The following is a 24899-nucleotide window of genomic DNA, read 5'->3' as shown; positions in this document are numbered from 1 at the left end:
CACTGAATCTGGTCTATGTGATGCGTGAGGTCTATAGCTCTTAGGTTGGTGAGGAGTGGGCATTGATTGAAAAAAGGGTGAGTCATTTCCATTGTGATATCTTTGAGCTGGGTTCAAGGTTAGAGTGGGTCCATAAGGGCCTTCAGGTCTCCGGTTATTTATAAAGCGATGATTTCTCTTCCTCATTGGTAGGTTATTGGGGGGTGGGGGCTTCATGAGAGCTTCCGGGTAGAAATAGCTCAGGTTATGCGTGGCAATCCCTCCCTCGCCTTTCCCAGGAAACCAATCGCTGATGTATGTGACCAGCCTGTGGTCTTTAAAATTGACAATAATCACATCACCTTCAATATCCTTAGGTCTAGAACCCACCCACTTACATCGCCTAACCGAAACTATGTCACCATTTAGATGTGTTGGAATTGGTCTATTTTTCCGCAGCCAGTAGATAACCTTATTTTTGAGGCTAGAGTGATGTTCTGGGTTACCATCTGGCATAGGCGGAACGCCTGTAAGGACGATGACATAATTTAGGCAATCTGGGGGCAAATCAGCGACATTTCTTGTTCTTGTTTTAAATGCAAGGGTTGATCTACTTAAGGGATCTTTAATGGTGGGGGATCTTTTTTGTGTCCCTGTGTTGGATTGGGGCACTGCTTTATTGATATTGTCAGTGGCTGTGGAGGATTTGTTGAGAGATTTAATATCCAACACTGGTTTAGAACTCCCTGCTGCGGGCTTTATGGTTGATGTAGGAGTACCAGTAGGTTGCTTGGGTGGTTCAATATGTGGTTGTTTAGCAGACTGATTTATGTTTCTTCGTTCATCAGGTTTGTAACTTGATATTACCTTTTGCCCTTGCAGGATCTGGTCAATTTTTCCCCCAACCTTATGACCCTTTCAGTTAGTGGAAGTATCAATGCCTTGATAAGACAGTCGATATCATTTAATAGACCTTCGTAGCTAGGAACAGATATCGATTTAGCAATCAAGTGCCCTGTTGAGTCCGCTTTCCCTACTTCTTGGGGAATCGTGTGCGGGGTATACATGGGGTGGATGGGAGGTCTATTCCCCTTTTTAAGTGCTCCCATCCTTCTTCTCTTCCTCGGTGGAGAACCAGAGGCACTGTTGGAACCCTTATTGGTTTTCTTGGTAGGAGATTTTATAGACTTTCCATCAGGTAGACTTAGGGGATGTTGGTCAGGCCCCAAGGGTGTAAATATAGGGGAAGGTACGTTTATGTCATGGAGAGGGGCTAAGTCGTTATGGGGAGTGCTTAAGTCGATTATCTGATTATCAATAGACTCGGAGGGGGTAGAGTCAAGGATGATTATAGTATCATTTTGGGCAGGATAGTTGGTCTGGAATATGAGTGGGATATCCTCTGTACTAAAAGACTCACTATCAGGTTCTTTGGGTTTAGTTAACTCTATCAGAGTGCCTGTAGCTACATCCTGAGTCGGGAGTGGCCTTTGTTTTAGCAACCTTGATGAAAAGACGTCGCCCGGCTCGCTTCTCAGCGAGTGTAAGCTCCCTATCAACTTCACTCTTAATTTTAGCAAAAAATTTATCCAATGGGCCTAAAATGGGAGACCCAACCGTACCCGACAGGGAGTTCACTTCAAGTGATGACATTTTGGTGATACAAACAGTTCAAGATGCCAAGATAACAGATGCCTTAATCAATGGCAAACAGTGCTAAGGCTGGAGTGATACGAGGCGCGGAGGAAAAAAAGGAAACATAAAAAGTACTAGGCATATAAATCTATAGTCAAAGTCAGAAACACAAGGTATTGTCAGTACCGTAGAACCGTGTTCACGATGAAAGGGAGTAGGCCCAGCCCAGCCTTCTTCGGCCCCGGACGGCCACAGACGATCCCGCCCTTGTCCCAGGCTTCTCCCGGCGCATTCCCGCGCGCCCCTGTGCAGCGATGACGTGACCCACTTAAAAAATTATTCGGACAAATAGAAATGGGTCTTTCAATCACCCGGTGTTCAGGGGGGCGGGGCTAGCAGGGAGAGCGGGCCAGGTGTAGTCAATCGGCCGGCAGGGACTCCTGGAACATTGAGTCCCTGCACTTGCTCACAGCCCTGCTCGGCCCTTTCTGCGCCCTAGTTAGTCCTTGCCGCTTCTCAGAGTCTTTGGGGCGAGGTGTTGGTAAGAAAATCCGGGGTTTAAGGAGCAGAGCACCCGGAGCAATCCAACAGCAGCAAACAGCAAACAGCACGAAGAACAGAGGGTCCCGCTGTGCAGAGGATGAGGTGGGTCTTTAAATCACCCGGTGTTCAGGGGGGCGGGGCAAGCAGGGAGAGCGGGCCAGGTGTAGTCAATCGGCCGGCAGGGACTCCTGGAACATTGAGTCCCTGCACTTGCTCGCAGCCCTGCTTGGCCCTTTCTGCGCCCTAGTTAGTCCTTGCCGCTTCTCAGAGTCTTTGGGGCGAAGCGGGTCCCGCGAAGCGGGAACCGCGAGGTGTTGGTAAGAAAATCTGGGGTTTAAGGAGCAGAGCACCCGGAGCAATCCAACAGCAGCAAACAGCAAACAGCACGAAGAACAGAGGGTCCCGCTGTGCAGAGGATGAGGTGGGTCTTTTAATCACCCGGTGTTCAGGGGGGCGGGGCAAGCAGGGAGAGCGGGCCAGGTGTAGTCAATCGGCCGGCAGGGACTCCTGGAACATTGAGTCCCTGCACTTGCTCGCAGCCCTGCTTGGCCCTTTCTGCGCCCTAGTTAGTCCTTGCCGCTTCTCAGAGTCTTTAAGGCGAAGCGGGTCCCGCGAAGCGGGAACCGCGAGGTGTTGGTAAGAAAATCTGGGGTTTAAGGAGCAGAGCACCCGGAGCAATCCAACAGCAGCAAACAGCAAACAGCACGAAGAACAGAGGGTCCCGCTGTGCAGAGGATGAGGTGGGTCTTTTAATCACCCGGTGTTCAGGGGGGCGGGGCTAGCAGGGAGAGCGGGCCAGGTGTAGTCAATCGGCCGGCAGGGACTCCTGGAACATTGAGTCCCTGCACTTGCTCGCAGCCCTGCTCGGCCCTTTCTGCGCCCTAGTTAGTCCTTGCCGCTTCTCAGAGTCTTTGGGGCGAAGCGGGTCCCGCGAAGTGTTGGTAGGAAAATCCGGGGTTTAAGGAGCAGAGCACCCGGAGCAATCTAACAGCAGCAAACAGCAAACAGCACGAAGAACAGAGGGTCCCTATTAATACAAATATTATAATGATAATCACAATAACAAACTACATTTCCAAAATAATAACAACAAATAAATACAATATAAAAAAAAATCAAAAAGTACAACACAATTGACACATAACATAACAAAAACTCTCAAGTGTTTAAAATATTTAAATATTTGTAAATGTTTTATTACTTAAGTAACCTGCTACCCTATACTATGCAAACTACACAACACACACCTAAAATATATTTATTAAATTATAATATGTACACATATTAAATTATTAATTATCAATTAAAATATAAATAACTTACAGCAAATCAATTATATTTGGTTACCTTCCCACCATTTATCCTTAGAAAACAAACAACCCGCATCGTATATATATATATATATATGTTTACAAAAATGTTATTTTCCTAATTTACATCATTATCAATTAATAATAATTAAGTAACAAATTCTTTATATTCAATTAACTCATCACGTGTGACCCCTACAAATACAACTTACACCTAATATATAACACAAACAATATCTTAATTAGACAATTTACAAAATTATTTATCAATTACATAAAGTTTATATATTAACATTAATTAAATACTTTAGTTAATTTACTGCACATCATTTACCCTTATGAAAACAACAACTATACAAAAACAAATTTAGTGCACAATTTATATAATTATCATTGAAAAAATTAATTATAATAAAAATAATGTCATTATAATTAATTTACTTCCAACCCTATGGCCGTACAAAACCCACAGCCTGCGCCTAAAACATAAATGAACACATTTGTATTTATACAATTAAAATTAATAATTATCAATGAAATAATAATATTCATTAAAAATTAATTATAATGAATTGACTTCACACCCTATACCCCTACAAAACCCAAAAGCCCCACTTAAAACATGAATTAAAAAGCAAATGTAATCATAAAATTTAAATAAATAATTAACAAATAAATAGTTACTATTAATTAAAAATTATACTTAATGCAAAAGTACTAAAAATCCACAAACTGTATTAAAAACATAAAAAATATTTATATATACAATCCTGAACATATATAACTAAAATGTATAGTTAAATACATAAACATAATAAAAAATGTATATTATTAACAACAATATTTTTAAGATCCATATTAACAACTTAGATATTTTTGTAATCAATATTAACACTTTCTGTATTTCTAACATCAATGTTACTTACCTTAAAATCAATATTCTTGTCATCGATATTCTTGCTGATAATATTTCTTCCTGATGATATTTCCAACTCAACAATTCGGTAGGTCGATAACATTTTGGATATGTTGTCTGACTACCGCAGCATGCATAGAAAGAGGGAAAAAAGCCTATCAGGATTGTTTTTGTGCAGGAAGATGGCCCTTCATGCACAAAAACAAACCTGCCTACAACACAGGCACCCTTACACAATCCTGCAAGGGGGCCTCGTTGGCTCTAGGCTGTCAATACGGCACTAGTGCAAGGGGAAAGAACAGGAATACGCTGTATCTGATAAATACGGCATATTTCTGCCCTTTCCCAGTGAAGCGAGGCAGCACAGCAAGGTGACTTGGATATGGATATGGATATGCTCTTATATAGCGCATGGCTACCTGGGGGCATAACAGTGCTGCGGACGTGCGGTGAGGAACCGGTGGAGTTTTATGGGAAGAGCCATGTTGTCAGTTGTTTGCGGAATGAGAGGTGGTTGATTTCCTGGCGGATGGAGAGAAGCAGGGAGATCCAAAGTTTAGAGGCGTTGTAGGAGAAAAGACGTCCTCCGGTGCGAGACTTCCTGATTCTAGGGACCTCGGCCAGATGTAAATCATTGCTGCTCTGTTCTGCGCATCAAGGGTTATAAAAATGGTCCTGTGTCTAAAACCCATTTCAGGGTTGTCACATTAAAATGTAACAGTTCTGCCATGTGTTCCCAGGGTCCTCTGACTTCATTATGAAGCACTTATCCCCCATGGCAGAGGGACTAAACCCCATCAGATATGACATCAGTAATCAGAATATCATCTGACATACATTTTCTGTTGTAAATATCTTTTAGAAATAAAAGCCTTTTTAGAGTTCATAATAGAAAATCTACACCAAACGGAACTATATTTTGTAAACAATATTTAGAACACACTATATATTTCTTTATATTAACTTCTGACAAACAGCTTCTATCGTAGAGCACATTTCCCTAATACAGTGGGCATAATCATCAGGAGAACACTAACATGATCCCAAAGTACCGAAGTCTTATTCAAGAGTGCTGGAAATCCAACACAGATTATGACCTTGTTGTCTGAGGAGAGAGTCTGTGGAACATCACTAGGGTGGGCTTTGAGGGAATGCTCAACATGAGATTGGTGAAGTAAATGGATTTATCAGAGCCTGCACTTAATAGGAGGGCAGAAACGGTTGTTTATAAGTTGTTGGGAATTTTTAAGTCTGCCTCTGACAAAGACTTTTTGTTGTGAACATGAACAGAGAGGTGCTTGGGTCTGCCCTCAATGCCATTGGTTGCTTTGGGTGAGCCAGTGCTTAATTTGAGCCAGTGGTTTCTGGTGCTCGGCACCGGCACTTAATTGTCAACACAGCACTTAGACGTAGATTAGGATGGCGGACAGACTTGCGTCCGTCCGCCACCCAGAGGTGGAGGGACCGTCCGCAGGGGCAGCGGCGTTCCCTCCTTTGAAATTAGGATGTGACCGCCACCCTGGCTGTGACATCCTGTATATTTAACATTGCAGCGGGTGCTGCTTTAAGCAGCATCCGCTGCAAGGTTAAATATGCATGCTTTGCATTTGCATGCACAAAGCGGCAGGCATCGCGTGGTGCCTGCCGCTTTGTACATGCAAATGCAGGGGGGTACCATAGGTACCCCCCATGTGCAACCCCACCCCTGACACCCTGGGGGCCCGCAAGGGCCCCCCAGAAGCTATTGCCCACATGCTTTTCCACAGCGGTAAATCCGCTGCGGAAAAGCATGTTTTCAAACCCATAGTAATTTGGCTGGTGGTGTCTTGCAGACACCACCACCAAATTGCGGCCAACACCCCGCGGATCAGCGGTGGACGGACCTGCCGTCCGCCGCTGATCCCACCGCCATCATAATCTGGCGGTTGGTGTTTTGAAGGTCCGCAGCGGTGATTCCGCATCCTCCGGGCCGGCGGTGGCTTCCACCGGCCCGGAGGATGCGGAATCACCACAATCATAATCGACCCCATGGATCAGGCTGCCAAATGGTGGTGCTGCTCATCTAATTTAGAGAGAAGCAAAACAGTGGTTGTTTATGAATACAATATACATTAAAAATTGCTAATACCTGCCTTCCCAGCCATTCTTTTAGCTTTGGGGACCTGGAATAATCTGAACTGTCACACTCGCAGGCTAGAGAGATGGTCAGTAGCTGTTTTGGCAGTGATAATACGGGCAATGGATGCTGCAAGCCACAGTGGCCTCCTGGTCAGGGCCCTGGCACCTATTATTTTACAAATGAAGCACTGGGGTGAGAAACCTTCATCCATTCCTTATGTGAAATTTCTTTCACATTTCGAACGTCCCACAGTAGTATCGCACATGTTTACATTGTGTGATTGGGAAAGAAGTAGTCCAGCTCCAGAATCACAACTGATTCTTATCGCATGTTTCCAGCACCTGTGCAGCTGCTGGATATTTTTCTTTCCTCAATGGATGGCCTGGATGCCCCAAAAACTCCAAGTCCCATGACACAATGCCAGGAAAATACATCAATGCCCAGTTCCTCCAGAAGACCTCTTAGGAGCACAACTTATGCAGCAGGAAGTCCTGCATGTTCATTCTTTCCCCTTCTACCTCTAAAGCAACTCTACAAAAATGTGGACTCCAGGCTCCATGGCTCCAGGCTCCATGCATTCAGATGCCTGCCCACACAGAGACAAGCACACATGTGTGTGCTGTCTGTGTTGTGCATGATTATCTGTTGTATAGGGGCCTGTGAACCAGTTTCTGTTGTGTGTGCATATGTATGTGCCACTTGTATGATCTCTCTGCACGCATATCTGCCTACAACATTGTCATTCTGTAAATGCACTACAGATAAACAAGACAGTCTGGCTTTAGAAATGCATGTTTAAATTTGCAGAGGATTTTGAGCATCTGTGTCTTAAGTGACCAAAAACTGGAAGAAACGCAGGACTTGGTGGGGAATAGTGTGCCTAAGAGGTGCACTGTGTAAATGAAAGTTTTTGTGACACAATGGAACTTAGGATCAACATTAAGGAGGCTAGAATTTAATAGCAAGACATATAGAAAAGTGAACATCATGAAGGTGTCTTTATATGGCTTCGAATTGAATTAATGTTAAGAGAGTGTGGGCTGAAGAGTCATTGGAAAGTGGGAATGTGGAATGATAATAATGAGATAGATAATACCGTGACTGCTAGGTGAGCTTGGAGAAAGTCAGGTTGGCTTGCAGTTGGTGTGAGTGACTTGGCTGTGGGCACAAGTGAATTTATGGTCAAATGGGAGAGAATCAAATTGGAGTTTTTGAGCTTTGGTACCTTTGAGTAGGTTCAAGTTTCTTTTTGGTGGAATAGGTGTGTTGTGACATGGTGGAGAGATCACTAGGCAGTCTACCTCGTAAAAAAACCCTCACGGGGGGGCCTGGAGATGAAGTAGCATTCTTTCAAAGGAAATTGGGAATATATGGAGATCTAGGGAGGTTGCAGTTAATCAGGTGGGAGGGGCGTGCCCTATCTGCTACAATTAGTTCGAAGAATATACAAATATGCCAGTGTGGTTTTACAACCTACTAGAAGATGAAGCAAGCACACCTCTACGTCTCTTGCCTAAGCTTAAAGAGAAACATCTATTGGGAAAAGGACATCAGATACATGCTTACAAAGGTGACAGTGGCCCCACTGCCCATTTTTAGGCCACATCTCCAACATGTCTAGAAGATTCAACTGCAACATGTCTAGATGATACATCTACAACATGCCTAGAGGATGCATTTACAACATGTCTCGAGGATGCATCTACAACATGCCTAGAGGATGCACCTACAATATGTTTTGAGCATGCATTGGAGCATGCATCTATAATATGTCTAGAGCATGCATCTACATGTCTCGCGGATGCATCTACAACATGTCTGCGGGATGCATCTACAACATACCTAGAGTATGCATCTGCAACATGTCTAGAGGATGCATTTACAACACGTCTAGAGGATGCATCTACAACATGCCTAGAGGATGCATGTACAACATGCCTAGAGCATGCATTAGAGCATGAATCTACAACATGTCTAGCGGTTGCATCTACAACATGTCTGGGGGATGCATCCACAACATGTCTAGAGCATGCATCTATAACATGTCTAGTAGATGCAGTTGTGCCCCCATTGTAGAGAAGCCAAGAAAATGTGGGCATTTTTGGATTTGCCTTCTTGACACATTGCTTTTTTCTTCCTTGCACAACTTCTTTAAGTTCATCCAACCTCATGCGAAGGAATCTGGGCTTCCAGTGTGTAAAATGTTACTTAAAAGAGGTAGGTTTTATGACTCCATCATGAACCACACAAACTGCAAAATAAAATCTAGACATGGTGTCCATGTTTTGGTAATTTTTGAATTACGTTTTTGTTAATAAAAGCATTGGTCATACATTACCCATTTGCAAGGAAGTTGGGATTCCAGCGTGGATGAACAATTATGTTTTTAATTTTGATGAAATATTCTGTGCCATCATTTTGGGAAAGACTATGCTCGCCCAGTGCCACTCGATACATGACTCCTTGGCTGAAAGTGAATGAAGACATCTTTACAATTGTGTTTGACAAATGTGCCTTTAGGAAAATGTCATATGGTGACGTAACATTACCATCTATAATGGCTTTGTTAACATGTAACACGAAGAAACAATTCTTAGATAAATGCACATCATAATTTAAATTTAGATCGACTATAACATGTATTTTTACATTGTCAATTAACTATGGTTAGAGTGTTCTCATTAACTTGACCAGAGTCGGCGTAGGCCTTTGATGATCAGACTCCCTTTTAAATGAAATGTTGTATTTCCTTTTGTTGTGCCAAACCTTTCTGTTCTAGGCTCCAAGAGAGACTGTGATCTTGCTACCGGTGTTATGTTTGCCAGCTTACTGTGTGAAGGAAATTGCAATTGCAATTTATTGAGCTGGATAATGATCCTCAGCAGCTGCATGAAAAAGAAGATAGAGGCAGTGAATACTCCCTTGTGAGATATCGTGAAGGCGATGATGATGGAATGGTCTGACATGCAGTGCTTAATTTGAGCAGGTGGTTTCTGGTGCTCGCCACTGGCACTTAATTGTCAACACCGGTCTTTGCGAAAATCTGCCACAAGGAGGCGCTGTCTGGTTAATTTATAGATAACCACAACAACAGTTCATTATTAATTAAATATACATTATAAACGAGTATTAACTGCAGCCCAAGCCATTCTTTTAGCTTTGAGGGCCTGAAATAGTCTATACTGTTACACTTGCAGGAGTGTGACGGTTAGTAGTTGTGTTGCTACTATTAAGGGCAGCATGGCTGGGGCAAGCAGCAGTGGCCTCATAACGAGAGCCTTGGCTTTACAAATTAAGCACTGCACTAACCATGAGAAAGAGGCTGACACAGGCACATCATAAACTTTGATTTTTGATAGGTTCCTACCTCGGTGAAAACTGTGGGAGTTGAAACTGTCTTGTGAGTCTGATGGTTTAATTGTTTGCTCTGGTATTCGATCGTTAAGATTTGCCTTTTTCACTTTTGCAGGCAGACGTCCCTTTCCCTCTCTTGAGACTCAATGCTCCTTTTTTTCTCCTCATAGAGTTACTTTCTGGAGCATGCACGTTTCGCTTTTTCTTGATTGGATTTGGAACCTCCATCTGTTTCAATTGGAGATTCTATATTCACTGACACCCGGTCAACAAGAGAATCACCTTCCGTCTCCTCACCCACGCACACAAAGCCCTACACAACCAAGGCCCGAGATACCTCAACAGCCGCCTCAACTTCTACACTCCCACACGCCAGCTCCGATCGACCAGCCACGCCCTTGCCGCCGTCCCCAGCATCCGAAGAGCCACAACAGGAGGAAGGTCCTTCTCCTATCTGGCCGCCAAGACTTGCAACTCCCTCCCGACCCACCTCCGCCTGACCCAAGACCACCTCGCCTTCAGGAAGCAGCTCAAGACCTGGCTGTTCGAGCAGTAGCAGACCCCCCCCCCTCCCCAAGGGCCTTGAGACCCTACGGGTGAGTAGTGCGCTATACAAATGTTTTTGATTGATTGATTGATTGACACCTGCTGCTATGAACTCCCCGACTTTGCCCGCCACTATGGATGAGCGGTAGGGAGATTACATTCAGGGGCCCTGAATTTGTGTATGTCTTGTCTATTCTGCCACTAAATAAATTAACTTTGTATTTGCTGTTTGAGTTGCCTGGACTATATCCATCCATGCTGTAACCAGGTGAATATCGATGTATGACTGAATTGAATGATTTGAGTTTGTAAATTTACTAATGTTTTAATAAACCTACTTCTGTCTATTGTTACTGTGGAGCAAAATATACTTCACTGTTATTACAATGTTACTGAAGTATTGACTTTAAGCCTCTGTTCAAACTCAAGATCCATCAGAGTGAGCATAGCGGAGTTTCGAATTTGCATCAAGTTTGGCAGTGCATATGCCATTCTCATCATCTTGCTATCACATATTAATCTACATTTTGTATTCTATTCTAAAAAAACAAAATCAGTACAATGCCTGGAGCAGGAGGCTAAGGGCATGATTAGTGTGTCAGAAAACTCCGAGCTGTGCACAGGGGCCAAAGACCCAAGGGGCATAGTTGTAGGCAGGTTAATGTGATAAACTCCACAATACCTGATACATTTCAGAAGGTGAAACCTGAAGGAACGTAAAACGGGAAAAAGCCCGCTATTTACCAGGACGCTTGGGTGTTGATGCAACAAGCATCAGAAGCTGCATGCCATTCCCCATTTAATTGGAAAAGGCAGAAATTATACAAGCTGATAAATTCCCAACCCTTAGGTATCCAATTTTAATGGATGTGACACATGTCAGCTACCCCTCCAGGGTACTCGTACTCAGGCTCCTTACAGCAGAAATATTTAAGAGTTTTGTGCTCAAGAGGGGAAGAATGGATGTCAGTTCAGAAATTACATTCATGTAGTTTTTTTCTGAAAACGGTTTTATTCCTTGATTTTTCCCAACAAGGACACAATGTATTTTACTTTATTCATTTTATTATTTTGCTTATCAAAAATATACATCTATACATTCCCAATCTTGGTGCTGCATTCAATCTGTTATTACATGTGCTAACATAACGTTAGCAAATTGATATTGCAGCAAATCTGTTACATACAGGCTGAAAAGTGTGAGTGTCTAAAAGCCATGCTAGAACAAAGATAAACAGATGTAATGAAGATTACTGGTATGTAGTAGGGCATTTCCTTGCAAATGTAGCTGTTTAAGCACCTACATTCTTCTGTGTATAACTGTATGTCTCAATGCCCCCCTGCTGCGTCATATAAAAAGTGACTTTGGTGACTATTTGCCTCATAGTAAAGTTAAGAGAGCAGGAGTGTAATATGAAATTGCAAGACGTCACTGAGGAAGGGAGCCCATGACTGTGATGTAATGTCATGGAGCACACCACATGCACCACCGGATACTGCTATTGATACATTACTTTGTGATACCTTGCTGCCCTCTAATACACTAGTTCTTAATCGGGCGTTTGCAGGCCCGTGGGCGGTCAGCAACACCTACTTTGTGGGCCTGCGACTGTTTAGAACATGTAATATTATTAGATTAATACAAAACATATACATAATAAAGCAAAATGTAAAACTGAAAATGTTAAAATGCTCTGTAAATGTGAAATAATTGAAATTGGTGGCTATAAATTAAGGGCCTGAATATGAGTTTGGCGCAGCGGTTTCGGTGCAACGGCACATTCGCTGCACCAAAACTGTGCAAAACCGCCCATGGGCCGCTGACAACTCGTGATACGGTTGGCGGTTCTTTGCTATTCCCATGGCGGTGCCTGGAAAACAGGCACCGCAGTGGGAATGGCAAAAAAGTTGCAGTAAGGCATTGATGTGGACGTCTATGCCGTGCTGATACTTTGTTGGGGTATAGAAGGGAGGGACACATGTTGTGCCTCCCTGAAGGAAAACGACCTTTACATCGCGGTGATTACACTGCGATGCCATTACAACATGGTTGTTGCAACGACCACGTAGTTACCACGCAATGCCATTACTACGCAAGTCCTGACATCGACTTGCAGTAGATGGCGCGTTAACATTAGGAATAGTATAGTTGACTATTCCAACACCTTCCCTACTGTTGCGTAGGTTCTAGTTGGAATAGCAAATGATACATTTCTAATGTCAGAGCGCCATCTGTTGCTAGTCTATGTAATAACTTGCGTAGTAATGGCATTGCGTGGTAACAACGCGGTCGTTGTAACAACGTGTTGTAATGCCACGCGGTGTAATGACTCGTGTAGTAACGAGTTAAATTCCCCCTGAATGTATCCCCATGGCAGGGGCCATGGGGGCCCTGTAGGGCCCCCTTTGTTCCTGCACTGCTAGCCTTTTCATGGCAGGGCTCTGCCATGAAAAGGCTGGCTGTCCAACAACTCGTAATATGCTGAGCGGGACTTCACCAGTTCCCGCTCAGCATATTGTGGTGTGGCACACCTGTTCCCTGGTGCAGCCAATGATCCACCATAGCATCGACTTTAGAAGTCAGAATGCGGCAGATGGTGGACTGCCACTGCTGCACAACCGCAATTCTGGTGGTCAGAAGACCGCCAGACTTGTAATCAGGCCCTACATTGTGTGCAAGCAGCATGAGTCCATCAAACTGAAATTAGCATGGATGATTGTTGGTCTCAATTAAAGCACTGGTATACACCAACAACAAAATGAGCATACATTAGGAGCAAAAAAGGCAAAGTGGTATGCTAGAGTTTAGTATACATTGCTTCACCTTTAAGGAAGAAAACGTCCCATTAAGGCTACATTTGAGATGTTTGTATTTTCTTGTTCGTAATCAAATATTTAATAATTAGTATAATTGTATGGTTTATATTTGTTTGTGTATCTTTGTGTATTATTTTGCAGTTGAAATTGCTTAAGCTTGGGGTCCCGGCTTCCAGTTGAGAATTCAGTGGGCATTTACAGAAGTCAAAAGGTTGGGAACAACTGCTCTATACACTGCAGGGACCATGTGAAGAACAAATCAACTGGTTCAGCACAGAACCTGTTTTCATGCATTTTGTCTAAAGTGCATACCTATAACTCAGAATGTATTAGAATTAATGCATGGAATGCATATAGCACAAGTCGACCCAACGATCAAGGATTGTCCCCATCTGTTCCAGAACTGTGCTGTCTCCAGTTAATCCATTGTCTTAGAGAAAATCCAGGTTATATGAATGCACTTTAGACTTCACACAAGCAAATATGGAGGCATTCTGCTCTGAGACAGTGGAAAAGTTCATGGTGTGGCCACCCATCCCTTACCTTTACCATAGTCAAATATTGATAACTCTGACATAGTTTAGTTACGTGACAAGGATCATATTGCAAAATGTGCTTGATTGTCCGAACACTGCCACAGCCATATCACAGGAGCGTTGTTTGAAAGGTCTTTTCCCATTTTTCCCATTTATATGTACCGTCTGCAGTTATTCGAGAAATATAGAGGACACACTACCACCACCATGCATTGAAAGGATGCTAAAAGTAACTCAGGAGTTCATAACTATGAAGAGTAACAAGGCCAATGGCAGAGTTCCTTGTAGAGTCACAGAACATGGACGTGATTTGCACTAATCCTAAAATACATGGGGGACTGCAATCCCTGTGTAAATCCATCTCTAATTTGCTTATTAAAGGTGACTTGTGACATCTCTAGTTACTTGTAATATTGTAATGAGGTGGCTGCTCAACTGTAATACATTTTTTGAGATGATGTCTGACATCACAATTCTTGCTGCCAGAGCCAGCAGCAGGGCCAGACTGGGAACCAGAACCGGCCCTGGCTAAGTGCTCGGCCAGCCCGCCGGGGGAGGGTTGGGGATGCGGCCGAGCTGTTTGCCGGGGCCGGTGTCGGCCGATTTTGTTACAGGGACCGATATTTCAGCCGTGCTGTAAAAAATGGCCCCCCAGGGGCCCAAATCCGGCCCCACCCTGGCAGCCTACCGGGGAAATGCCTGGTGCACGCTACAGCCAGTCCGGCCTTTGCCAGCAACTAGGGTGAAAAGCAGGTCAGCTCATAAGGAATAAAATGCGGTCTGCCGTCATTACAGCAGCAGTTTAAACAAGTTAACTGGGAAATAAATGTCATTCTTCTGACATCTTTCTCCAAAATTAAATAGTGAACAGCAGAATAAAAAACTTATGGCAACATGTGTTTTTTTCCCATGCTATAGAATATTACAGGAAAGATTGAATCTCTGCATGTTTCCTCATATTCTGAGATGTGGTATTTTAAAAAATCTTACATTAAGCTGATTCATACATCTTTTTGAAAAAATTATTGACTCCTTGTTGGTGTGTTTTATTTCGCACTACAGATTCTGCTTTCATTTTTCTTGTCTGCAATGAACAGAAAAGAGCGAGACATGAGGCGCTAACGATTTACGGAGTTTGAGGGAAGGGAGGCAGAGTGACCATATGTCATGAGGAATAAAATGCCCTCTGCTTTACATTAAAAGGATATTGCAAGTCTTCTTACAATATACTTGTAATGTATGGCAAGTTGTAATATGTCCCATATAATATTCAGAAGATATAGGCAAGTCGTTCCTGCAATAAAAAAGTCCTATCACTGTACCTTACCCAACTAATTTTCATAAGTTTGGTCTCTTGCTCCCTCTGATACTTTTATTCTGCTACCTCTTTTACTATGGTTGCAGATATGTGTGTTGTGTGCTAATTTAATGAAGATGTAAATAAGAAGCTTGCAATTGATGGCAAAATCAATCGTAGAAGTTCAACACGTCACTTTCAAAAGAAAATGCTGTTCAAAAAATGTTTTGTGCAAGCATGTAGATCATGGTTTCGTGTAATGAATTTCAGCCTTGCAATAAATAAGCACACTGCCATATATGTTTCCTTATCATTTAATGACAGTTTGGTTTCAAGAAAAAAATTGCTCAGAAGAACGTGTGGCTATCCCTATATTGCTGTATATACAGATGCAATTCTGCTGGTGAAATTCAGCTCAGTGACCACCTTTTTACATCCACTTGGTCGAAGACCTGGACTTCTGTGCCCCAGCAAGGGAGAAAAAGCTGCTGCAGGGAGCCAGTGGAACCAGCGCCTGACACCATCCTCGGGCCCAAAACAAGCCTTTAAGCTTGGGACCTTGGACCCCATCCCTGGGCACCCCAATGGAGAGAGAAGAAAGAGGAGCACCGTTGTGGCCCCCTCAATGATGTTGGAGTCACCCCTACTTTCCGTGCCCATGGCTGGGGACCGACAATAGAGCAGGCTGGCTGAGGAGCCAGTTGGGGAGGTTGGGAGTGAGCTCCCGGTGTTACCCCCACAGGCACTTTCCTGGGATAAGTAGGGCACCCCGGGCACCCTGCCACTCAGTTAACTTTGCAGAAGAAGAGAAGACCAAAGAAGGATACCCATGCTGCCCTTGAACCATGCAAAAAAAGGCTGCACCATCAAGAGGACTGCATCTGCTGCACTTTTGGGCCAGTGAGACTGGGACTGTGCCTGAGGCTCCTGACCCCAGGAAAAGCTGATTTCCCAGCTTCACTAAGACCAGTGACTGGGGATTAGTCTGCTGATCTCCTGGGGATTAGTCTGCTGATCTCCTGCAACCAGTCCTAGGACAACAAGAGCTGAAAGAGCCCAACTAGACAGGTTGGTAGCCACCACAGATGTTTTGCCACTATCATTTGCTGGGCACAAGAAAGGACATATCCCGAAAAATCAAAACCTGCACCCGACTCTGGAAGACCAGGGAGTGCTGTCCAAGTTTGGATTAGTCATTCACAAGATACACCAACCTCCACCAAAAAGTTTTCATCCATAAGCCGTTCAGCGTGATCCCTAGTGCAGCATCGGCTGTCCGACTATTGCAGAGGTCTTCATGGGACCCCGATCTAAGTGGCCAAAGTTGACCCACATTACCTGTGGTACAATGAACCACCATCAAGACACCCCCATCGACATTGCGATAACCGGAGCATCCTTATAATCATCTTAGGGGCTGCATCTCTAAGCTTCAGGACCTCTCTATTGACTTCTATGGCGGTTGTCATGTAAAGTTTGGAACTTGCTTCAAAAACGCTCTGGTGGCCAGGTAACTGTCTAAAGTATCCTTTCAGACCCCCTAGATCGTATCCCTGCTGGACTGGGTCACCCAAGCAGTGCTGGAGTACTCACAGTAACTTTTTCAAACTTTTCAAAGGTTTTCAAACTCCACGTTTGCCAGTGCTTGTTTGCGGTTGCATTTAAAAGTGATAAAAAGCTTTAAAATTAGTACCTACGGACACTCTCTGGTAGATTTTAATAATGGAGGTCTCTAATAATTCATTAACATTTGCTCTATTTTTATAAATTGTTGTGTCTTTTTATTAATGTGTGATTTTCTTATTCTTTTGTTTGGTGATGTTAAATGCTACACACCTAGAGCCATATTATCCAGAAGGGTGATACATTATCGCCACTTTCCTCAGCAGGAAACTGCAGCTAAAGCAGCGATAATGGGCTTGATAATATGCCCTTGTGAATTCCCATAGAAGCCCAGATTAACACCAGAACCTGGGCTCCTATGGGAATTCATGAGGGCATATTATCAAGCCCATTATCGCCGCTTTAGCGGCAGTTTCCTGCCGATAAAAGCGGCGATAATGTATCGCCCTTTCTTGATAATATGGCCCCAAGTTTCTTTGCCAAGCCTTACTGCTCACAGCCAAAGCTACCCAGGCGTGAGCTAAGGTTAAGTAAGCGACACTAACTGGACTCAAGACAGTTTCCGCAAGTGTGTTCTACGATTAGGCCCCACAGCCCTATCTTAAAGTATACCCACACCCTCACACTTCTTATTCAATATGTCTTACTTTGCTAGCCTCTAATTCTACTGTTGTAAATGTATGTACTATAAAATAAGGTTTCCCCTAACATGACTAACTAGATCTTATAACTTCTCCCCATCGCCACATTTTGCCTCCAAGCACCCCTAAGATCAAGTTATCCAGGAGTAGGGAGAGGGTGGTTGCAGGCTTACCTCCATTTTGGAGAAAAAGCCAAAGAGACGTACTATTTCTCTCCCCTAAAGAAGGTTTGGAGGTTTGGAGGCTGGAGAACAGGTGCAATCGAAATCAGGCCCAATTACAAAAGGCACCTCATCAGATAAAGAGGGCCCAACTATGCATTTGGGGTCTCATATACTACAAAATGACACTGACGCTGAGAAGCGCAATTTTAAAAGTACAGGGATGTGTCGTATTAACAACAATACCAATCAATCAATCAAGAGTATTTGTAAATCGCGCTCCTCACCCGCTAGGGTCTCAAGGCGCTGGGGGGGGGGGCTGCTACTGCTCGAAAAGCCAGGACTTGAGTTGCTTCCTGAAGGAGAGATGGTCCTGTGTGAGTCGTAGGTGGGTGGGGAGGGTGTTCCAGGTCTTGGCCGCCAGGTAGGTGAAGGATCTTCCTCCGGTGGTGGTTCTGCGGATCCGTGGGGCGGTGGCGAGGCTGGCGAAGCGGAGCTGGCGGGTTGGCGTGTAGAACGTGAGGCGGTTGTTGAGGTATTCGGGGCCCAAGTCGTGGAGAGCCTTGTGTGCATGGGTGAGGAGTCTGAGCGTGATCCTTTTGCTGACGGGGAGCCAGTGCAGGTCCCTCAGGTGGGCGGAGATGTGGCTGAGTTGGGGGATGTCCAAGACAAGTCGTGCCGAGGCGTTCTGGATGCGCTGGACACATCCGTGTGCTTTCCTCTGCGCTGGCGCACAATTGACTGCCATGCCACAGCGCAGGCAACTTTGTGTCATGTTGAAAAAGTGCCTGCTTTGCTGGGATGATTTTTTTTGTGTAGTAAAGGACACTTTCTTGCACAAAAGCAATAATTGATGGCATTTTCCTCTTTTTATGCATGCTGCAGAATGCAGCATGCATAGAAAAAGGAAAGAACAAGGAGAAATAAAAGTATTTCTCCTCGTTGTGCAACTCCTACGCCTCTGGCGTAGGATTCTGACTCATTCAGAGGTTTACAAAACTTTGTAAATCTGGGAATGTGTCAGGTTCCATGGATGTTGCGTGCGAACACCCACAGCAACACCCATGCCCTTTTTTACATAGATTAATGCGTGAAAGAGGCCCATATTTATAAGGCCAAGAAAAGTCATGCAGGGTGACTTTAGATGGCCTTGTACATATGGGCAGTTCTTGTGAATGAGGCCCATTGTTTTTTAAGCTTCTTAAAGACAGCATAAGGAACAGAGGATACTAATCTACAACATTAAAAAGCCCATTAGTGATAGAATACATCTTTCAGAACTAAAACCGATCGTCTGGCTCAACCTTTACTAAAGAAAGCAGGAATCGGGTTAGGGAGAGCACAGCAATGTCCAATGATAAATCCAAAAATATTGCTAATGAGGGCACTGGGACAATAAATGGGTGCACTCCTACTGAGGATGAGAGGTGGCTGGAACGAAAGCTCGGGGTGCAGGAAGGTTCTGTGTGCACTCTCCTAGATTTTCTGGTTAGCTTTTAATCAAGCACTGGAGCTCTTCTCAAGAAAGTTCAAGGTACTCGGTGAAACATTGAAAACATGTCACTTGCTATATCCTATTTACTTCACTTCGAACCACATGATTATCCTTCAAGCTCTTCTAAAGATGGGTGTAGACACTGGGGTTAAGGTCAACATGGGATTCGAGTATTAGATGACTCTGCAAGCCTTGATGCGGATGAGGAGAGTTTTGGTGTAGCTGAGTTTGATGCAGTAAGTGGATAGATCAACAAGGTAAGTGGTGTTGCTTGAGTTAGCCACAGAGAAGGCTCAGAAGGAGATATGGGCAGATTATATCCAGATTTGATAAAAATGAGCAACATCAGAAAGAGATCCATGTGGCATATGTGTTCATAGACAAGTATCTGTATGATTTATAACTGAAGGCTCAAAATTTTGAGAAGTAAGCAACTAAGGCACAAACTGAAATGGAAGAGAATGGCCCTAGCAGTTGTAAAACTCCAAGACAATGAGTTGCTACTGATAGAAAGATGCAGGCGCATGGACAACCAGGCATGTCATTTGCACATAGATATGTTCCCTGTGCTTCAGAAGGACTGGATATAAAAACTTCTGTGCTAAAGGTGTTGACAAACTCAATCCCTAAGGACGAGTGTGCGGAATAATGACCAATGTGATTCAGAGAATAGAGACCCATTTATAGGACAGCAACAAACCATGGAAAGCTCTGAGTGTGTCTTTAACCTGGAGAGAGATTCCGGCAGAGGGGTTAAAATTCCTCAGTTTGGTTATGTGAGAAGCTGGCCTGGTATATGATGTCCACTAATGTAAGTGGGCACCTTGCACCAGTCCAGAGAACCCTTATGGTGAATTAAGAGGTCTTAGACAACCACAGAAAGCTCTCTAAGAGGTAGATGTGGACAGCAGCCTTCAGGCTTAGTCTTGAAGGAGTGTAAAGCAGCTTGTTTTACCAGAATGCAATCTTATAGTATAGATTAAATGAAAGAGAACCACACAAAGTATTTATAAAAATATGTATTTATTATATAAACCTATTTAGTACGTTACATTATCCACCACACAGACATAGACACAAAGCACACAATATTTTAGCAAAGAAATCACAGTAAATAGCACTAATATACAGTGGGCCCCAGGAGGGGGGCCAAACCATATACTAAGAAAGAGGTATAAGAACCACGACTCGAGTCATTACAATGTTGAGAGGTTGTAGAATCACTGGAGACCCAAGGAACCACCCAAGGTAGGTCGATGGGGACCCCACGGAGGACGCGTGCAGTGTGAGAACACGACCGTGGGCTCCATACAACTCTACGTGTAAGTCGCGGTTGGATTTTTAAAGGATAAGCATCCTTCCCAGTGGACCCAGAAGAAACCCAGTGAAAGACAGAAGGTTGGAGAGCCACCACACCCATGGATATCCTAGTACCTATGTTACCTACCCCAGGGAAGCCGGGTGCATATGGGTGAAATGGTGTCGGAATCCACCATCTAACCCAATTGATGACTTCAGGAATGTGCCGCTGCTGGAAGAGGAAAAAGGGTTAGTGGGAATCCAAATGTGGATTCTTGAAGAAGAGTACCTGAAAGCAGAGGTGACAGAGTATGGGTCACTTGGAAGTAACCAGAGGCTAGTTAGACGAATACCCACTGATGCCGGGTGCTTCAGGAAAGATGTTGATGTCCTTGACTCTGCAGCTGTGGAGACCAGGTGATGCTAAGGACAACCAGGAGCCAGATACAAGCTGTCCCACAAAGAATGTCAAGTGCTGAGGAGTTGGTGTCCGGGTGGGAGCACCAACAAGCCTTTGTAAACAGAACCTATGCAGGAAGTCAAGAAGTTGCAAGAGGGAGACCACCAAGGTCCAGGAGAGTCAGGGCAAGTCAGGAGTGAATAGGTTAGCCCAAAGAAGATGTAAATGACCCGCCACAGCACCTACAGCACCTACAGCACCTACAGGCCAGAGGAACTGGAGTCATAGGAGGACCTCGGCCAGCTTTACAAAACAGCAGGCCACGGAGCACACAATGCCAGAGGTTGGGTCTACTTGGAGCTCAATGCACTTGCTACAGAATTGCCAACAAGCATTTGCACTTGCAAAAGTACGCCATGCACAGAGGTTTGGGTATTGCAGCCCCCACAAGGGGTACTGGCCTCAAACTCGGTGAGAGGACAGCTCAGGCCTCGAGGGAAGTAGAAACCCACCTCCTGTATTGTTGAACCCTTCGGAGTCCAGTCAGCAGTGTTGCGGTGCCTGCAAATGCAGGGGAGTGACTCCTTCACTCCAAGGGAGATTACTTTGGTTGTCTTTGATGCTTCACCTGCCTTGGAATGTTTCAGTATGATGCACAGGCACAGACAAGGCAGCAGACTGGAAAGGAGACGAAGTCAGCCCAAATGAAGTCCAGCAAAGTCCAGAGTGCCCAGACAGTAGAAGTGCGGCAGTATCTGTTCTGAATCTTATCCAATGATGAATCTAGGGACCTACACTCAGGTAAGCCCTTACATACCCTAGGAAAAGTGTTGGGACGATTCAGGGGACCCTCCTAGGGGAGGGTATGGACAGGGGGGAGTTTACTTCCATGTCCTTTGTCCAGTTTCATGCCAGAGCGGGAGCCAACGGCTCCCAGGACTGGATTGAACTGGACTATGCACAGGGACGCCAAATGTGCCCGTAATGCAGACTTTCATGGCACTGGCAAGGCCACCCACCCAGCCCAAGTACACTAAATCCTATCTTGGAGGTGGTCACACCTCTCTGTGACAGGATGCCTATTGTTCCACTTTCCTCTGTTCGAGCTTGGCTCAGCAGCAGGAGGGCAGAAATGTACCTCTGGTCGGCAGCAATCATTTTGTGCTGTCCGGGTCAAGAAGGCTCGTACCGGGAACACTAAGAGCCTAACGGAGGGATCTTCCAGTGCTTTGAATTATACCTCCCACACTGGTTATAGTGTTGGGGGGTATGATTCCAACATGTTTGATACCAACCATGATAGGATTCTTTGCAGCCAGCTTTGAGATAGTAATCGCGTAATTACGGAGTGCCCCTCTATATTGTATGTGGCTGCTTCACTGACAACCCGGGAGAATGGACTCCGTAGGCTGTAGGGGTGTACTGCTCAGGAGGGGCACCCTCTCACTTAGAACCAAGCACCCTGCCCTCAGGATTGCAAAGTCCTGTTATAGGGGTGACTTATAAGTTTTAAGTGGAGTGACCCTTAGATATAGTAAACCTATATCTTTAGCAAGTGGTGCAAGCACCAACTTACACAGGCTGCAATGGCAGGCCTGTAGTTCCATTTCGAATGGTCCCTCATGGGCGGCATAATACATGCTCTGGGGTACCTATGCCCTGGGTACAGGGGTACCATACACTATGGGCTGACAATGGTACCCCATATCCAATCTGGTATGTACCTAGGGACTAAACACAACAGTTTTGGGAGAAAGCAGGTTGACTTGGGTCCTGGTTAACAGGATCACAATCAGACCAGTCAAAAACAGTGTCACATCAAGCAAAACGTGGGGGTAACTATAAGAAGAAGATCCTACTTTCCTACAGTTGAACCTTCCACATAGCCAAGAAGACAGGAGGTATACATTCAAATAGAGAACGGAGGCAGCAAGAACGCAAGTGGTCAAAATACAGCTGTGATTTATTGAGGTGTTGATGATGATGTGGAGGAAGATTAAAATGATTACAAAAGATGATGAGCTTGGAGTCAGTCAGTCAATGAATATCTGCGGGAGCAGATTTATTGATTTGTAGCACAAGGCAAAGTGGCAACCAAAGTTGCTGCACTTCATTTTGCAAGGGGAAGAAAGCAGCTCAGAGCTATATTTATTAGAAATGACCCAATGGTGCCATCATCTCCTGTACTGGTACTCTAACAGGCTGCCTACTGCTAAACACAGCATTAGCACAATGGTGCAGAGGTGTCTGCTAGATGTTTAACATAGGATTTGTACAGGAAGAGTATCCTTTGACTACCAAATCCTATGCTGAGACAGATTCTAATATCTGACAGGCATTGCATGCGTGCTGTACGGTTATCTAACATAATATCAAGCTGTAGACAGAATATGGTGTCAAAAATATCGAAGACCAAAATATTGAGAAGGTAAGTGCAAAGGGTATGTGCAAATTTACTATTCTTCATACCCCATGCATGTGCTTTGAAAATATATATATATATCACCAAGGAACATATATGTGGAGTTAAGTGGAGTAAAACTTTGCTCAAACATAGAAACTTACTTTCATAATATTTTATTCTCGGTATTCTTGACATGAAAATTTGCCCACAAGATATTTTTCTTCAGTGTTTTGTCCAGACACCCGGGACCTCATTTATGAGGACATCACGCTGCGGAGCACAGCAAGTCACCTTAACACACTGCACTGCGCGACAAAGAAAGGGCAGGAATGCACTGTAATTACAGCAATACAGCATATTCCTGTCCCTTCCCTTGTGCTGGAGCCCTTTTGGCAGGCTGGTGCCATTGCAGGCACCCTTGCACAATGGTGCATGGGTACCTGTGTCACATACAAGATTGTTTTTCTGCAGCAAGTGGCACCTTATTGCACTAAACAAATCCTGGGAGGCATATTAGAAAGAGGAAGAAAAGAGGAGAAATATAGATGTTTCTCTTTGTTACACTCCCCTGGGAAGGTTGAATTTTTTGTTGCATTCCCTGGTTTACAAGTTCTTGTAAATCTGGGGATGCGTCAAAATCCATAGTAGTTGTTTGGGAACACACATGCAATGTCCACGGAACGCCTGCAGAGGGCAGAGTAACACAACTTAACAATTTGCAATGCATTGCTTACTCCAGAGTTTTGAAGCCACTCAGAGCCACGCAAAGTGGCTTTGCGTGGCTTCAAAAATCTGACTTTGAGGTTGCTTAGTGAAAACGTGGTGCAAGCCTCTCATAAATGAGACCCACCCTGTCAGTGCAGCACACATGCAATGTGTGAAAGATCAGGAGGGAAAACAAAATCCAAATTAGTGCATGCTTTAATAAGGCCTAATTTTTTGATTCAAAGCCTGGTCTGATTCTGTTGGTAGATTGGACCTTGCATCAAAAACTAGGGTGTTTGTGGTGAACTGCCCATTTCAGAGCCATAGTGCCCATGCCGCCCTCCTCACCCCACCCGCTCCGACCCATAGTGAAGCAAAGCAGCACAGAGCACTATTGCGGTTGAAAATGGCACCTTTACAGCAAAAACATACCTTTTCCGATGGAAACACATCCATTTCTTAGTAACATAAATCAGCAGCAGCAAGCACAAAGAAAGTTTACTTACAAGCCAACACAGTGGGCAGCGGACAGGACCCAGCTTGCACTAATGAGTGATCCACCACACATGTGAGACCAGTAATCAGGATCACTATAGTGGGCTGTTTGGAGGGAGACCTGTATGCAAAGATAAAAACATGTTTTGGAACACAAAGCAATGTTGCACAGCAGCCACTTGTCAATTTGACAGAATAAATGAGCCCACATTGAAACAGAAAATAATATTTCATACGATCTGTTTACAATAACCTGTCCTACAGGGAACGTCTTGCTGCTTGTGTCACTGTGTGGAAACTTACTTTATAGAGCTTCAGTGTTCATTTAAATGTTCTCGCACTATCATACTGGGGAGGAGATGTAGCATAACGGACATGGCTGCTGAAACCGGTTCAAGGCCCAGCTCTGGCTCAACAGCCAATGATCCTGGGCAAATCATTTAATGTTCCAGTGCATAAAAAACAGAAACATGTAATGCAATCTGGTGCACATATAAAGTGCTCTGAGGCCCTTCTGCCAAATATGAGCTGCATAAAAAGACCCAATGAAGGAAGTAGTCTGCCTAGATCAGCGCATGATGGCCCTCCTCAGCCAAACTGGGCACACATTATGACATCCTGTTT

The 24899-nt window shown here is 44.3% G+C and overlaps 1 protein-coding gene across 2 annotated transcripts in view; it reads right to left on the bottom strand.

Annotated features, from left to right (window-relative positions):
* Window positions 1-24899, bottom strand: part of LOC147688588 (elastase-1-like) — a 115364-nt gene that overhangs the window by 69182 nt on the left and 21283 nt on the right. The window contains exons 3-4 of one of the 2 annotated variants that reach the window (XM_086941447.1): window positions 24287-24396; window positions 8841-8969 (exon numbers count right to left, since the gene is read on the bottom strand). In XM_086941447.1, coding sequence (XP_086797573.1) covers window positions 8841-8969; window positions 24287-24396 — 239 coding nt within the window. The remainder of the gene's footprint in view (window positions 1-8840; window positions 8970-24286; window positions 24397-24899) is intronic. The other variant, XM_086941448.1, reaches the window with a different exon arrangement.

Source organism: Lissotriton vulgaris, chromosome 10, assembly GCF_964263255.1.
Source record: "Lissotriton vulgaris chromosome 10, aLisVul1.2, whole genome shotgun sequence".
NCBI lineage: Eukaryota > Metazoa > Chordata > Amphibia > Caudata > Salamandridae > Lissotriton > Lissotriton vulgaris.
The sequence above is the reverse complement of the archived record's forward strand: the minus strand, read 5'-3'. Positions and strand labels throughout refer to the sequence as shown.